The 17,540-nt window shown below is 46.1% G+C and overlaps 1 protein-coding gene and 2 long non-coding RNA genes across 11 annotated transcripts in view; 1 reads left to right on the top strand and 2 right to left on the bottom strand.

The window, feature by feature from the left end:
• PECAM1 (platelet and endothelial cell adhesion molecule 1) overlaps positions 1 to 3,849 on the top strand; it is a 31,724-nt gene extending 27,875 nt beyond the window's left edge. For 5 of the 9 annotated variants that reach the window (XM_039715866.1, XM_039715863.1, XM_039715871.1 and 2 more), the window contains one exon: positions 2,304 to 3,849. In XM_039715866.1, the coding sequence (XP_039571800.1) occupies positions 2,304 to 2,336 (33 nt within the window). In that variant the 3' untranslated portion in view covers positions 2,337 to 3,849. The remainder of the gene's footprint in view (positions 1 to 2,303) is intronic. The other 4 variants (XM_039715865.1, XM_039715872.1, XM_039715870.1 and 1 more) reach the window with 1 other exon arrangement.
• A 4,633-nt stretch (positions 3,850 to 8,482) lies between these two features.
• Positions 8,483 to 8,965, bottom strand: LOC120505410. The gene is made up of 2 exons (XR_005628222.1): positions 8,822 to 8,965; positions 8,483 to 8,679 (listed from the first exon to the last, which is right to left on the bottom strand). It is a non-coding gene; the product is annotated as an uncharacterized LOC120505410 (long non-coding RNA).
• A 2,615-nt stretch (positions 8,966 to 11,580) lies between these two features.
• On the bottom strand, positions 11,581 to 17,486 carry LOC120505409. Its single transcript, XR_005628221.1, has 3 exons — positions 17,357 to 17,486; positions 16,241 to 16,429; positions 11,581 to 13,863 (listed from the first exon to the last, which is right to left on the bottom strand). It is a non-coding gene; the product is annotated as an uncharacterized LOC120505409 (long non-coding RNA).
• Positions 17,487 to 17,540: the final 54 nt, after the last annotated feature.

Raw genomic sequence — 17,540 nt, 5'->3', positions numbered from 1 at the left:
TGATCAAGTGGCTTAAACTTCCTCCCCAGCTGTTTTGCTTCTTGATAGCCAAATGAAGTGTTTGGCTCAGAGGTGCAGCTGCATTTGATCTGCTGCTCCCTTATTTGTGAGTGGAAGGGGCCTTCAGGAGCTGCTCAGCTGAATCCCAGGGAATGCCAGATGGATCACTCAGCTGGAGTGGCTGTCAAAACTTGTAGAGTTCCACTCTGTTTAGGAAGTAATAGATGTTCCAGAAGTGAGACAAAGGAGCACAGCACAGAGGGTATTTTGCTAAGAGCTCTGGTTTCAGGGAGGATATGCAGCCTTTTTATTTCAGTAATGGTGGTGGAGACTCATCAGATCCCAATGTCCATTTAACTCCCTAAATTCCAATAATGTGCATCCCACTGCTCAGATGAGGTCTGTTAACATTCAGTTTTGCATTGCTGTTCCAGATGTCACAGGCAGAACAGAAAACTGCTCTGTGGAGAAGGAAGAAGTAACAAATCATTGTGATGGTTGCTGGTCCTGCTTTTGTGCATTTGCCCCTACATAGTTTCTGTCAGAATAAATATAATCCAGCAGGGAAATTTAGGAGCTTGCTTCTTCTTCACTGAGAGACTATCAAAAATTTATTTCAGGCTTTTAGTAAACACAGGTGCATTGAAAGTGTTTATATTATGTCAAGAGAGGTGATGCATCAGAAAAATGATTAGTAAAAGTTTGAATTTCATGAACTATATAAAGGCTCGGCTGCAGTACAGGTTGTGACTGATTTACAATCCACAGCACCTTGAACTTGAATGTCTTGGATTTTTAGGCCATTTAGAAAGGAACCTGAAATTTTGTGTCAGGGGTTGCTTCCCTCCATCTCCTCTGTTTCAGAAATTTGTATCTTAAATGCAATCCATAGGAAGTATTTGCAAAAGAAATGAATTACTTAGAGAGGAACTGGGAGGAGGTTTCCTTCCTGAAATCAGAGCTGGCAATCTTTCTAAGTTATTTAATGGTCCCAGTTTCTGAAAACATATTGAAGGAAATATCTTGACAATGAGATAGCCACTTCGCCAAACACTAATTGGTATTGTGTCAAATTTACCTCAGCAGTACGTTCTGACTTCACATCTCCTCCTCTCCTGCTCCCTCCTAGATGTGTTTGTGTATTTGTTTGTTGGGTTCTGTCCTAGGGGTTCAGGACTGGCAGTACATGAGGACATTGTGTGCTTTTAGCTGCCTATTTGTCCAACCTCTGCACGTGCCCTCTGAGACAGAAACCTGTACAATTTACATCTCTTTGCAGGAATTTCTAGGTGTTATTCAGCTCCTTTCTCATCTTACACAAGTGATCCCAGAAGTATTTTCTCAGTGTTAAAGGAATTCCCATTGCCAGCTCCAAAGGGGGACCTGACTTGTGTTTAACTGTGCACAGTAACATGGCACAATAGTTCAGACAGGAAAGGAAGATGAAGGATGTGTCCAGTTAAAACTGGGGGGGAGATTTCAGGCAGTCAGGATATGAAAAACAAGGTGATACTCTGAAATAAACACTGAATTATAAACCAGGAATTCCTCTGACTCACGGGGCAAATCCTTTGGGGGTAAGTCCACAAAAGGAATTAGGCGCCTCGGTGCTGACAGACTGAGCTGTTAGGTTAGAGGCCACCACGTACCCTGAGCAGAAATTTGTTGGAGGGAGACTTTGGCAACCAGTGTCAGGAAAGACTTGACAGTTGTGAATCCCCAGTGGACAGAATTGTTTCTGTCACATAATGTAGAAACAATGAAGTTTGGGCTCTCTCTGTGCCCATTCCCACTGGCTGGTGTAGAGGGCTGCTCTGGCTGCCCTCTGTGCCTGCCAGTGCCAGGGTTCTGCCCCTGGAGATCACCCCTGGCACAGCTCACAGTGCCCACAAGTCTGCATTGCTCCCTGTGAGATACCAGCCCCAAGGGAAAGGTTTTCATTCTCCTGGGCTGACACTGGGGTCTGACTGTGGCACCTGAACACCCCCTAGTAAATAAGGGATCTGGCTTCCAGGTGTGTTTAGCGCCAGCAGTTGCCTTAAAAATCCAACTTTATCAGTAAGCACCCACTTACAGATGTTGGTGATTAACAGTTTTGGGGTCTAGCTTGTAATTGTTATTCTAAATCTCCCACTGTCTTATTTCTTTCTCTCTCTGATGAAGATAATACCAATGTCTCCCCAGAGAGCAGTGAGGTTTTATTAGCTCACTGTGGAGGGTTCTAAGGAATATGTTACAGGACAGAGGGTAGGGGCACAGCTATACTCACACCTTGTTTTTTTCTCTTTTGCTCTTTCTGCCAGCAGAGAATATATGGGCATCCTGATGCTACCTAGTACAGTCACCTCAAAGATCAGCTGGGAGAAGAAAACAACACAAGATGGAAGATGTTGCAAGTGTTCCAAAGGCTTTGCAGCAGTTATTTATGAGTTTGCCAGACTCGTCTTTTCAAAGTTTATTTCCTTAGGAGGAACAATAGAGATGTTCCTAAAGCATTTAATGGAAAAAAAAATTACAAATAAAAATTCTCATAGGAAAGTGGCTCTAGAAACCACTGACCCAGGTTCTCATCTGTAATTTCTCCTGCTAATGCAATTTTGCCTTTTTTGCCTCCAGTTCATCGTGCTCTAAGGAAACAAAGGGGGAGCTGCAGCTGAGGGAGTACATTTCCACAATGCAGCAGCTACTGTGATGCCAGTAGGACATAGAAATATCTAAGCTTGCTTTAAACTTGCTAAGTTGGTTGTCAGTGCCACCACTGTGGCAGAACAGAGCTCAGCACAGCCTGGCCATGGGTGTACCCTGACATGATCTTGCAGCTCGTGCTGAGCTCCCTGTGCTGCAGCAGCTGGACTGCTACCAGGCTTGGGGCCAGCTCAGTTATAGCCCACAGGGACGTGACACTGCAGGGAGGAGTGAGCTCTGGGCTCCCTAAAAACTTGAATAACTGTGCAGAGATTCAGACTTCGCCAAGTGCTTCTGTCAGAGGCACAATCAGTCTTTGTTCTTCGCTAAATTGCTTTTCCCCTTAAAAAGTTCTGATGCTTGTTGGTTTATTTGGTGTGATGGTTCTTCAGGAAATGATTGCCCACCACAGTTGTTTTGGATGATTCTATGATAAGTTTTCATTGAGTGGATATAAAACACCCAAGTCAGTGAGTTTGTACCTGAAAAACCTGTTATGTACAATCCTAATTGCTGTGATTTTATGAGAGATCTGAAGTTGTACTTGTGCCCAGTGTGTCCAGTATGGAATTCCATACCTATCCTTTTTCTCTACAGCATGATAAACCACTAACACAGATCCAGTTTGGACACAGATGTAATCCTGCAGCCCATGTTTCTCTCGGCTGCATTAATTAAAAAAAATAAAACAAAGGAGAAAAAATACTGTCCCCAACCCCTTAACCAGATGGCCTTTGACATTGCAGTTGCTCTCTTTTTCTTACTGCAAATTAAATTCCTACAACATCTGGGCCACAGGTAAGAAGGTTCTCATTTTAATTAGAAAATAGTAAAAAAGGGGCCATGGGTTTGTATACAGATATATAATTACTGCTTTAAGTACTGCATCAAAAGTGCAAAGCCAGCAAGAAACACAAAAGGGGTTTAAAGGGTTATATCCTCCATTCCAAATGTTTAAAATTTCAAGCTCCAGTTACTGATTAATATCTCTAATTTATTGTTCCCTGTGCAAATGTTGTTTGTATCACGAGCCTGTCACAACTGACTGACTTCATAGCTCTCTTCTGTTGACAAATGTTCTTTCAGCATCCCATGAGTGTCCATGCAAATGCGTTAGTATAAGAAATGTGAAAAGGTATTTTAATAAAGAAAACTCTGAATTGACCTTTGCACTGGATCTTGCACATTCCTATTGCAATGAATGCCTGTGAAGTTTTTTATTCATGATGAGCCACAGATCCATCGTATGGATTGGCCTTTGGAAGATGCCCTCACTGCCCAGATTCCAGGCTCTTGGATCTGGAGTTAGGAACCCATTTAACAGCAGGTAAATGCACTAAATTGTTTTGAGAACTGAGTGGGGGAGTGTTCACATTCACATAAGTGTTTTTACTAAATTACAAAGGTAAAATTTCCTCCAAAAACCCTTCCCAGCCTTTGGCAAAGCTTGGGGTTTGGAAAGCTTCAGAATATCATCTGAGCATGATGGAGCAGCAGTGGAAGAATTTGTTGCTCACTTTCAGCTTGTCTCTTGTTTGGAATAATCCTAAATTATTTTGGATTTAGTTATCTAGTACAAGTTGTTTGCCCTACTGAAACGTGTGAACTGTCCACCTCTCAGAGTGCTGTGCACTGCTTTGAGCTCTTCTGTTTTGTCTTGCAGATCACAAAAGTATTTCAGAGCATGGGCCAATAATCAACAGACATCCCAGTGAAGACAAGGTAAATGGGCCCATGAGTAAACAACTACACAAGGAGTCCTGGAATGAGCATGGGCCAAACAGGCCTCACGATTCCTTTGGAAATATTTGGGAAATAAGTCTTGAATCTGTTACCAAACAAATCAAAACTCAGATCAGAGCTCAAACAATACATTATTGAAAACAACAACAACAACAAAGAGATTTTGTATTGTCACCAAGCTGAGCTCAGCACGCAGAAAATTAGGTGTGTTGGTAAATATTCACTTTTTGAGCAGAGTAAAGGGATGGCATGCACCCATGTCCCTTATGCCATTCCTTGTTGGGCACTTCCATCGGGATGGCACATACCGTGTCCCTTGTGCCATTCCTTATCCAGGCACTTCCATGGGGATGGCACATACCAGGTCCCCTGTGCCATTCCTTATCCAGGCACTCCCATCGGGATGGCACACACCGGGTCCCCTGTGCCATCCCCTGTCCGAGGGGTTCCCCCACACCCTGCTCTCCGGGAGCACAGCCCCCTCCCCATGCGGGGCAGCTTTGGACCATTTCCCCACTGCAGAGCAGAGCCTTTGGGGGCGGCACACAGAAATGCCCGAGCCTGGGCCCCTCCTGCTCCCCGCCGTTACTTTCCTTTCCCATTGGCTGCCAAGCGGCGCCGGGGGTTTGCTGGTGTAACGCGAGTTTAACGCGAGTTTAACGCGAGTTTAACGCCAGTTTAACGCCAGTTTAACGCGAGTTTAACGCGAGTTTAACGCGAGTTTCCCGGTGTAACGCCAGTTTTCCTGTATAACGGGAGTTCCCGGTGTAAAGCGACTTTCCCTGTGTAGCGCCTGTTTCCCGGTATAACGCGAGTTCCCCGGTGTAACGCGGGTTTAAGGCGGGTTCACCGCGAGTTCCCGGTGTCATGCGGGTTTAATGCTATTTCCCCGGTGTAACGCGGGTTTAACGCGAGTTCCCCAGTGTAACGCGGGTTTAAGGCGGGTTTAAGGCGGGTTTAAGCGCGAGTTCCCCGGTGTAACGCGGGTTTAAGGCGGGTTCACCGCGAGTTCCCGGTGTCATGCGGGTTTAATGCTATTTCCCCGGTGTAACGCGGATTTAACGCGAGTTCCCGGTGTCATGCGGGTTTAATACGATTTCTCCGGTGTAATGCGGGTTTAACGCGGGTTTAACGCGAGTTCCCCGGTGTAACGCGGGTTTAACGCGGGTTTAACGCGGGTTCCCCGGTGTAACGCGGGTGTAACGCGGGTTCCCCGGTGTAACGCGGGTGTAACGCGGGTTCCCCGGTGTAACGCGGGTGTAACGCGGGTTCCCCGGTGTAACGCGGGTGTAACGCGGGTTTAACGCGGGTTCCCCGGTGTAACGCGGGGTTAAGGCGGGTTTAACGCTGGTTTAACGCGAGTTCCCGATGTAACGCGGGTTTAAGGCGGGTTTAACGCTGGTTTAACGCGAGTTCCCGATGTAACGCGGGTTTAAGGCGGGTTTAACGCGGGTTCCCCGGTGTAACGCGGGTGTAACGCGGGTGTAACGCGGGTTTAACACGGGTTTAAGGCGGGTTTAACGCGGGTTTAACGCGGGTTTAACGCGGGTTCCCCGGTGTAACGCGGGTTCCGTGCGCGGTCGCTCGGCGGGGCCAGGCCGCCCCCTGGCGGACTGCGGGGGCACTGCGGGGACACCGCAGGGACAGTGCGGGGACAGTGCGGGGGCACTGCTCTGAGCAGTTCCTGATGAACCTCAGCATTTATTTTCTTTTCCGCGGTGTTGCTCCACCTGCTGCTTTGTGAGCTTGGTTCGGTTCAAGTTCTTTGAGCTGTACTGAGCCCAGCTTTTGTGGGCAGGGGAAGGGACACTGTCAAACGCAGCACAGCCCATGTCGTGCAAGGAGAGGGCAGGCACAGGGAAATGTGACAAAGTTGAGAAAAACAGGTGTATCAAATGGAAAAAAAACCCCACCAATTAAACTGAATGCAGTAAAGTATCAGTACAGATGTAAAATGCTAGCCCATTTTGTTGTTTAGAATTTCAAGGCCTTTCTGAATAGGTGAAAGCAGAATAAACATCACTTCTGCAGTTATTTGGGAGGTAATAAGCAATTTGACATATCTAAGGAATCACAAAAAGTGAGGGTTATTGCCTTCATGCTATGAAATGTTCCACTGTAAATCACAAGTGCTCCCATTAGAGAGTTGAGCAGTTGTGAGAATGTCGCTTGCATGGGAGGTTTCAGCTAAATGTGAGCATTTATTTATATAGGTAATTTATTTTCTCACCAGCCACAAACATGCTGAGTGGGAAGGCTGAAAAATTCCTCACCATTTCAGAAAATAATCACTGTAGGTAAATTTTAAATGTAATAGCAAAAGAAAATCACAGTTTCCTTGGAGAGGGAGTCACTGCAAAGTCTGATGACAGAACAGCAGCATGAGACTGAAATGAAAGATTGGGCACAGAGCAGCAAAGGGCAAAGCTGTCACTGCAAAGGCTCTCAGGCTCTGCCCCCATCAGCCTGGATCTGGACTTGGTGTGAAGCTCTAATGGTGATTGTTAGAAATGGACCTCACACTGCTTGGATCACCTTCCCATGGTTGAGAGGAATTCAGATCCAACAGGTATTGTTTGAGAAGAAATTCCACAACTAAACTGTTAGTCATAGTAAAGATGGATTCTGCCTCTGAAATGAACAGATTACACAGAATACATTTCTGTGTAATCCTGAAGGTGTAAGAGAGGGAGGTGAAATCAGGGTTTCCTTTGGGGCAATGATAAAAAATGTAACAATTTTTTCACGGAATGAAAACCAGAAGTGACCAGTGTGACAGTTCATTGTCCTCTGGTTACTGCCCTGATTTTTCTGCAGTTGTCTTTCTGGTTTTATGTTTTACTCAGGAGGTAAAAGGAGATCTTGGCATGAAGGCTCAGTACAGTGAAGAAAGAAAATTAAAATAAGATGAAAGAAAGACAGAGGGGAATGAGCAGGGCTGGTGAAGAGAAATCCTCCAGACTGTGAAAGGTTTGGAGGAAACAACCCATCAGTCCTTACCTTAACAGCTGCACACTTCATGGTGCTGGTGCTGCTCTGGGAAATGTGCTGTGACAGAATCAGCACTGTGGAGGTGGCTTGTCCCAAACATTCCTGTGTTTGTCATTGTCAGGTGACCACTAGGAGAAACAGAAAATAAATATGCCAACAAAAAGGCCAGCTGCAGGTGATGGCACCATCGAGCCAGGTTCCTGCTGCTGCCTGTGTGTCAGTGCTGGGTGGGGATGTGGAGTCCTGAGGCACCAAGGGGCTGTGATGCACCACAAGGGAATGTGTGCTTCCAAAGAAAACATCCTGTCACACTGTTATCCAGCTGGCATGATCCAAGCCCTGTTGGGTGCTTGCAGAGGAGCTGTGGCTGCTGAAATCACCTGTTTCCACAGAGCACTGTCAGCTCTTGGTAGGGAGAGCTTGGCTTTAAATCCTTGCACTGCCTTGTTTATTCATTGTTTAACTGCAGGCAGGGCCAAGTCTCCACTGTGACTGACACAATTCCACTTTGCAGATCAATGAGACAGCACTACAAGGGCAGAAGTGTCTTTCCTGAGAACCTGTGCTGCTCAGAGCCCTGAGTGAGTGCAGTCCTCGTGGAATTAACCTGAGCCAAGCTCCTGAGCTCCCTGGGGCTCTCCCAGCCTGTCTCACTGTGGGACTTTCTGGGGTGGCTCAAGCTCCAACCAGCTTAGGAAACTCTCTGCCTTGTGGGAGAAGTGTCTCCAAGGCAGGGATAAGGAGGGCTGCTGGTCTGGCCCAGGAGCAGAGGGGACAGAGAAGTTGACAAAGATAAGACAGAGATGAGAGCTTTGTCCTAAGTGGGCCAAATCATGGTACTGCTGGAAGGGGTGAACTTGGCATCCCTCCTTGGCTGTGAGACTGTAATGGGAGAAAAAATTGTCAAGTCTATTAAGATGTGGTCAGAGTGTAAGTCAATTAATGAAAATTACAGTCATACAGGTTATTAAATTAACATGAGATTGTCAATAGGAAATATAGATTGCTTTTGAATAATTTTAAATTATTTAAAGCATGATGAAAATCTCACAGTCTCCCATAATGCAAAGCTTATGTTTGATTTTATTACTGTTTGAGTTTTTAAAATATTTTTGCTTCAATCTCATGCTGATTGAAGGAACAGGAGTTTTGAAGATCATTCTTATTGGGAATGCTGAGAGCTGCAGTAGCTGTTAGGAGGCAGAAGCTCAGGGGTGGCTGGAGGTGAGCTGTGATTCTGCAGCGTGATCCATGGCAGAGCTGGAGCACAGAAAGCCAAGGGTGAGTGCAGTCCTTGCACACAAAGTGATGGATCACATTTTCTGGCACATCCTCAGGGCTGCAAGAACCACTCTAAACGGGCTTACAGCACACGCTGGCGCTGTGGAAAAACTGGTTCTACCTGTGAATGCTGAGTCTGAAACAGGCTCCAGATGATCTGTTCACCCTGGCCGAGAGTCAGGGACCTTCAGGCAGCAGAGGGGAAATTTGCAGCCCTCTGAAGAGAAATTCACATTCTTCCCAGGGAGCTCGGGGACCAGTTGATCTCTGCAGAAGGATGGAATGTTCAGCATGACTGAAGGATCAGCTGGCTCAGCCCTGGAGCCTCAGAACATTGTGTGCACTGCAGAAACCCAGTTTAGTCATGGCTGGAGGGAGGCAAGGGCTGCTCTGTCAGAAACAACCTGACACACACCTGTGCTTTGTCAAACAAGAAACACTGAAAGGGGGGTCTTTAACTATCATTTCCTTTTCCTTTTTCTTTTTTTCTTGAAGCTAATCTTTTCCCACTGAGTTGCTTCCTTTCTGACTGTTCCACAATGAATCACACAGCCCTACATGTCTATCTGTATTCCCAAGGGGACGGTGGAAAGCAAACCTGACTAATGTCCCCTGCAAGGAGAAAATTATAATTGATGCTTTTTAATTACAAGTTTCCTGCATTATGGTCTAGTTTTTCAGCTTATAATCATTAAGAGTATAATAGAGACTTAAGTAAATTGTTGCTTTTTCCTCTTTTGTAGCATATGTAGGTCAGATTTTCATACGTAAGAATTATTATCTCTGACACACTAATTAGTGCACTGACTGCTGACAAAGGTCACATCTGTGTTTTCTTCATTGCCTACAAACATGGAGAGGGCTGTGTGCTCCTCATTGCTGTTCTTCTAGAGTAATTTCACTGGTCCAAAATCACTTGGTGCTTTTCACAAATCACAGAACTGCTTTACACCTTCTTTGTACTTCTGTCAGTGAAAGATGAGGCTGAGGGCAGAGGAGTGCCAGCATCATCATGTCCCCAGCATGTCCCCTTCATGCATCCTTGGCTTTTCAAGATCTGTGCACTTGCAGTCAAAAGGATGAAGTTGCTGCCTTTCCATGAGGAAATGAATGGAGCTTTTAAGTCCTGTCTTTGACCAAAGCACTTAAAAGGTTTTGTGCCCAGTAGATTGTTTCTAATAGCAGGGAAAATTGATCACTCAGGTACTTTGATGCAGTCCTTTTATTTACAAAGAAAGTAGAAAATTCTGTTTCCTCTAAAATCAGAGGAATCAGACAATATTCTCTTTCTCTGCATGCAATTTCAATCATTTTAGCCAACACTAACCAGAAGCACTTTTTTATTCTCAAGGTCATTTTTGTAGGACTCATCTGGCTCTGCCTGGTTTGGAGAGAAGGCTGCTCCTGTAGGAGCTGGGGCTCCCTGTCCCCCCAAGCACTGCCCTCCTCCCTGCATCTCCCAAGCCCACATTTTCCAGCTGGCAGAAACCTCGGGTGCACCAGCTTCTCCTCCAGATTTGCCCTTTTGCCTTCTTAGGGTGGCTGTTCCTCTTTCAGCTGCCTGCCTGTGCATGAGAACTTGGTTTTTTCTTTTGCAAAAGAATATCCAGTGAAAGGCAACATTAAACCTGTTTGGGCCTAGTAAGCTTTTGCCTGACTCTGTGAATTTGGGATACAGGCAGCGTGTGGCATTGTGCTGATGAAGAGTAGGACCTTTGCACACCTATTGGCAGTGACAAGGAGCAGGAATCAGTGATGGAATGGGGCAAGATGAAGTTCTCACTGCCCAAGTGGTTTTACTCCATACTCCCCTTCCAATAGAGAGAAATACCCCTTTGACCAACGAGCAGGATGCATTGCTAATAGCCATTTGAATTTCTCTGCATTCCTTGCCCTATTTATCATATTTAACCTTGGATTTATTTGTAGAGAACTGCCCAGAGAGTCTTGTTTAACAGAGGAAGAAACCGGAAGAAAGCCTGGGCATGGTGTGTTTTCTTGCAATATTGCCCTGGACAGTTTCCAATCTGTTAATGGATGAACACTGACATCTAAACCATCCCCAGGGGAGGTTCAAGATCCATCTGACTTCAGTAAGAGGTTCCTAAATAGCTGTAACAAGCCCATACTTCAAGAGACATAAATTTTGCTATTTTTGAAACATGCAGGTTTTGGAAGGCTTTGAATATCAAGATTAATTCTCTCTCTAAATGCCATGGAAGGCAGCATGGAATGTGAGTGTCACTCAAATCTGGAAGATTTTAATATTCCCTGGAATCTGAATTTGATGTTCTAAAAGCTTAGATGTGTTTAGTTTATTTTTTGTTCCAGCACAGACTCTGCATGTACATATCAGATTCCTTTATATATCTCACTGGATTTTTGTGGAAAACATACTACATTATCCATCAGCACTTGAAATTTTGACTCAGGAATTATTGCTGGATAGATTACTGAGCAATGTTTAATTGAAAGATTTAATGGCACTCTGAGGAAACCCCAAGGTCACATGGAGCCAGATGTTGCTCTGCCCAGTGTGATGCTGTTTGCAGAAAGTGGCAATAGGGAATGGCTGCAGGAGCTGGACAGAAAATCAGGCCACCTGGACAGAAAAGTCAGGGCACCTGGGCAGGTTTGGAGACTGGATTATGCATCAGGTCATGAAAATTACACAGGGAAGGTGAGCAGAATATTCTCAGTGCCTCACGAGACACCTACCTGGCATGTCTGAGCTAAGAGGCTGCTCTGCTCTCCAGTCCTGCCACTGAGAGCCTGTTTGGAACCTGTCCCTTTGCATTGCCTATAACAGACATCCTAAGGAGCACAGGTTCCTTATTAGCCACCTGAATGATTAGCACAGTGGGATGTTATTTAATAAATCTGTGTGCTGAGATCTTCCTCCTAAAGTGCTAAAGGAGGATGTGAATGAAGTCCAGAACAAGAATCCAGCTGTGGAGGCACTGAGAACTTTTGGCTTTGGAGGCTGGGTTGGAGAAATGGGCCGGGATGGAGCTGCCTCTGGTGGTTGGCTGTAGGGAGAGCAGGGAAGGATTGAATCTTGGCTGTGGTCATTTTGTGTGCCTGGACAGGCACTGAGTGCCCTGTCAGAGGCAGTTCTTTAACCTGGGGAAACACCAGTCCTGTGTTTGCTTTCAAAGCTGGGCTCTTGTTTGTTCCAGGGTGTGACTGCACCTTCATGTTCTCACTGTTTAAGCCCAGCCTACCCAGCAAAGCTCAACTGGAAAAAGGAGATGTGCAGATATGGGCCATGAGGATGCCACTGCTCAGTGGAAGGTTCCAAGTTACTGTCACAGAGACAGCAGTTCCTCACACCTCAGTGAAGTTCATGTAAATAAAAGTTCTAGCAACTTTCAGGTTTGAAATTACAGTCTAGAACTGCACAACAGCCTAAGTTATATCAGCCTTATGAAAACAATGCATATTGTTTACACCTTCAGAACAGGGAAATTACCCTGACCACCTATGCCTGTTCTCCATCTCAGCTGGAAAAAACAAAGTCAGTGTTTTCCCTCTTTTGTAACTAAAAGCTCACTCCACACTGCCATTTCTGCTTCCATTTCAGCAGGTATACATTCAGCTCTGGGTCGGGTGTTAATGCTCTCAGAACAAAGACATCCAAGCAAGATGTGACTGTTTTTATGATAGTGATGTTTTGATCTCATGCCAAACAATCGAGGAACAATTCCCATTAAGTCTATTGATGTCTTTCCTTGAAGGGGACACTCAGGGAACCTGAGCTGAATGATATTTTAAAGTAGATTAGTTAAATTCTATTAAGACCTATGCAGATATTCATATTCAGAATTAAGTGGCATTAATCTGATTTACTGTACTTTACTTGGAAAATGAAGAAAGCTAAATCAAATGAAGGCCACTTTGAGTAACAAAACTCACACGTGTAACTTTCAAGTCACAGGTATTATTAATTCAGATTAATTTCTCTGACTTTCCCTGTGAAAACAAGGGGCAATAAGATCACCAGAGACAGCCCGGCCATATGTTCTCCTTCTGCCCCCAAAAAACCATTATGGACCTCCTGACAGTTGATTTGGACTTGTGGATCTAAAGGCTGCTGTTCATTTCCAGTCTATAGTCAATGCTCTTTTCCCTTAACTAACCATTTAAATTAGGCCCATCAGTGTAGACCCATAGCATCTGTCCAGGCAGGAGCAGGAGGTGCTGCTGCCTGGTGTTAATGCTCCTGTGCCTGTGGAAAACTTGCAGTGTATGTGGCTGATTTAAACAAGTATCTTCAGCTGTTCTGTAATGTCAGAACTAAATTTACTTGTAGATTTAAAATAGGTGAATGATTTGGCAGCTGAAAGGTCAGGACACACTGTTTATTTTGTGCTTTGCTTGCCCTGATTACCAGAAAATTGTCTGTAGCATCTGACATTTTTGTCAAGGCCTTGTGGTGCAATACCTGCACAAACTGCAGCCTTTGTGCCGCTGTATCCCCCAACCTGCCCCCAGCTTTGCATTTTGCCACAGCTGCACTCTGGAGTGCTCCAGCACTCAGCCACAATATCCTACCTCACCAAGGTCTCGGTGGAGGGAGGAGTATTGACTTCTCCACCATGTGCAGATCAGATTTCAGGCTTTTAGAGTTTTGTACATTTGCCAGGCACACTGAAATACAGACACCAGCTCGTACAACCTTGCTGTGACTTTGGCAGCAGCACGTGGCTATTCCGGGTGGCCCAGGGACCTGCCCCTTCCCCAGTGATGGGTGGCATTGCTGCAGGTGTGCTCTGGCCATTTCCCCAGTCTGGATTCGGTGCCAGGGAGAGACAAACCCATGTCAGAACCATCCAGAACGTTTTGCAGGTCTGAGAGAAACCAGTGCAAATTGCCAGCGCTGAAGCTGCCCGAGCCAGGCTGCCCTGCAAAGCAGCTTCCCTGGGAGCTGCTCTGCTCTGGGTGTCACCTGGCAGCAGCAGCACACCCTGGCAGGCTCTGCCCTTGCCTTAGCCTGTCCTGCGACTCCACCTGAGCTCCTGGCAGCCACCAGAGGCTGTGCTGGACACGGGTGCAAGCTGGAGCCTCCCCTGGCTCTGGCAGTGTGTCTTCTCTAAGGGCAAGGGCTTGCTGTGAGCAGCTGCATGGGGCTGTTTCTCCACAGACACTTGGGACTCTAGAAGCCTTAAATAAATAAAATTTTTAAATTAAAAAAAAAAAGAGAGAAATAGGAAGATCACAAAAGCAAAAGAGGACTAAATTCCTGTAATTTTTAAATGTTGTTTCTCTCCGCCATTCTTTTGGATATTTTATTTTACAGCTGGATTTGAGACCTGCCTGCTTTTGTAATTGAGGAGTTATGAATGCTCTGGCCTAGCTGACAAGGTGATGATCAGTCAAAGGCTGGACTCAATAATCTTGGATGTCTTTTCCAACCTTAATGATTCTGTGATCTATCCTCAGCTCACCTTTAAAAATGAAGCAGCAATAAAAAAACAAAACAAAAAAACCCCAAAACACCCAAACCCCAGAATAATGTGCTTTAGCACTGGAAGCAACAGGAGCTCAGAATTTCTGCAGTTCCCAGGGGGATTTTGTAGCAGATTTGGAGCAGAGCTTGGGGAGCTGAGTGGGGAAGCTCCCTGGGGAGGGTATGCCCAGGCTGTGCCCCTTTGTGCCAGCAAGGAGCCAGGCCCAGGGGCTGGGATCAGTGCGGGGAGAACTGATGGGGTGGAGGACAGGATGGGCAATTTGCAGGTTAGACAATTCAGATCCAAAGACAGCAGTGAAGCCACTGGCAGAGAAAGAATTTGGAAGGTGCTGAGAACACTCTCGTTCATTTGACAAGCAGGAGATGGGCCCACAAGAGCTGTGGAAGGAACGTGGCATTCATCCTCCCCTCCATACCCACAACCAGAGGCAGCTGAAGCACTGAAGCCCCAGCGTTGGCAGCCCTTGCTGGGCTCTGTGCACACTGGGTGGGCTGCAGCCTTGTTTGGGTTTTTCCACGCTAAGCTTCTTTCCGTTGCGTTTAATGTTGCACTGGTAACAACCAAACAAACCAACAATAAAGCTGCTCTCACACACACAGCCCTGTGTTTGCCAAGATTCACACGTTCAGGCTCAGCTGCTGCCTCGTTCTTCTCAAAGCTTCTCAGCACAAAATTCAAGCAGGGCTGTCCTGCAGCTCTCGGGTCTTCCCCAGGATCTGACAGTAACAGGATTTGTGAAAACTATGTGGAACCCCAAAGCTCATGTAATGTCCAGAGGCAGCTGAAGCACTGAAGCCCCAGCGTTGGCAGCCCTTGCTGGGCTCTGTGCACACTGGGTGGGCTGCAGCCTTGTTTGGGTTTTTCCACGCTAAGCTTCTTTCCGTTGCGTTTAATGTTGCACTGGTAACAACCAAACAAACCAAAAATAAAGCTGCTCTCACACACGCAGCGCTGGGTTTGCCAAGATTCACACGTTCAGGCTCAGCTGCTGCCTCGTTCTTCTCAAAGCTTCTCAGCACAAAATTCAAGCAGGGCTGTCCTGCAGCTCTCGGGTCTTCCCCAGGATCTGACAGTAACAGGATTTGTGAAAACTACACAAATTTTGTGGAACCCCAAAGCTCATGTAATGCTCTTTTCTCACAAAAGTAGAGGCTTTAAACTGCCCTGAGCTGTGAAATGCTGATGGGGGCATTATAGAGAAATATTATGTATTATTTTACAGCCTGCTCAAGCACTGCTTTTAAAGGTATTTAAATGTCTCCCTCACATATTCCGAAAGATTAAAGTAATTCTTTTCAAAAGCAGCTCCTGACTGTAGATACCTGTTTCTAGAGCCTGCAGGCTGCTGCTTCTCAGAATGACTGCATACTTGTACATGGGATACTGAAATATTAAAAATAAATAAGCATTACTTTATTCTCTTGTCTTTTTGCAGGACAGGTGGGAGGTAAATAATCCAACAAAAGGATTTACTCTTACAGCACTGACTGAATCAAATATTCTGAGATTTTTTCCTTTTGCCACCCTTTCACCTGACTGGGACTTGCCTTTAGAAGAAAATTCCCATGAAGCAGAGTGTGGTACCCTGGCCAGACACAGCTTGTGCCCAGTTTTTCCCAGGGGCTGCCTCTGGCCTTTCCTCAGCACACACCATGCTATGGAAGAAACCTCTGCTGAGGACCTAACTCCAGGTGCACAAATATTCATCTTGAGGTCAGGAGTTTTAGTCCATGTGTTGCCTAAGTTACATGCAAAGAGAGGGCAGAAAAAGCTTCAGAGATTCCAGTGAGTTGATTGTAGTTTAATACAGCCCAAACCAACCCATCAGCCACAGCTTCAGCTGTAGGTCTGTTCCTGCAGGGAAAACCTGTTGTTAAGGAAACAACCATTATCTTATCTCCAGACTCTGGAAACATTAACATCAGCTTTGTATAAGGATTCAAAGGTCTTCCTATATACAAGGACAGCCATGAACAGTCTGAGATGAATATGTGTATCTGTATTTCAAAGAGAGTTTCTTTTTCATTAAAAAAATTAAGACTAAATTGAGGTCCTGCAGTGACACTCACACAGTGCACTCTTTTGCTGGGTTCCTTCAATTCCTTCAGCTGTGACCCTTAAGTTTAGTGCTTGGACATCCAACAGCTTGAAGGCTCTGACCATCCATTTGGTGAGCTCAGGCCACTCCTCACTGAAGCAGATTTTGGCAGGTGCTGGCTGCTCTCAGTAACTCTGGTTTTTCATTACATGCAGGAACCCTACTTTTAAAAACAGAACTCAGAGATGCCTGTGAATAATTCAGTTCCACAAGCGCTGAACTATTGCTGCCATTTAATGAGAGAAGCAGTCTGAGTGCTACCTGCACCTACTTCTGACCTAGACTGCAACCCCTGCTATGCACCACGTGTATAATGCCTGGTGCAACAGCACCCTGACCTCAGCACAGCTACAGCTGCAGACAACATAGGAAACTGTTTGAAAATTAGTAATTTATATTTGACTCTTCGTAATGGCAAGTTTGGAATAATTTGAATTCTGCTCACATATCCTACTAAATGTTGGTTAGTAAATAAATTTGTCCCACCACCTCATAAAGTATCATAAATTTAAAGGCTGGTACGAAATAAAGAGTCTGGAAGATCTTGCAGGATTCTTTATGTTTTAATTCAAACTGAAATTATTAAAGAGAAGATAATTGGTACAGCCAAATTAACCCAAGGGTTGACTAAAGAAACCCGGGCCAGCATCAGCCTGACCCGGTGTAATGCTGTAATGTCATCATTAACTGCCTTCAAAGGCAAGAGCAATTAAGCAAAGGGTAAAAGCAGTACCAAGGCTGTAATTTGTTGCATAAGACCATTATTGAGAAAACAACCTTTTGACACAGAAAATTAATTTTTTTCTCCGTCTGCTGCAAATTGGGAAATATGCAGGGTAAATACAATGATCTCTGCCAGGCCAGGTTTCCTGGGATAAGTGCCTGCTCGCTTAGGGAGCCGATAATTTTTGGCCATTTCTGCGATATTCATATACCAACCAGCTCCTCTGCGCCTGGCCGCGCACACGCGTCCTGCCGCAGCCGCTCCCGCAGCGCTGCCCGCGGCGAGCCCCGCACCGAGCCCGTGACACAAACCGCACCGAGCCCGTGACACAAACCCGCACCGAGCCCGTGACACAAACCGCACCGAGCGCCGCGTTCCCGGAACCGGGGGTTATCGCACGGGCCGCGGAGGCTCGGCCCGCCGGGAGCGGGCGGAACCGGGAGCGGGCGGAGCTCCGCACCCGCGCGGGCCGCGGGCCCCAGCGGCTGCTCGCCCCGCGGCCGTTCCGAGCGTCAGCACCACCGGCCGCGGCAACACCGGCCGCGCC

This window comes from Passer montanus, unplaced genomic scaffold (assembly GCF_014805655.1).
Source record: "Passer montanus isolate IOZ18808 unplaced genomic scaffold, ASM1480565v1 scaffold35, whole genome shotgun sequence".
NCBI lineage: Eukaryota > Metazoa > Chordata > Aves > Passeriformes > Passeridae > Passer > Passer montanus.
Note: the sequence above shows the minus strand (reverse complement) of the source record. Positions and strands in the feature narration are given on the sequence as shown.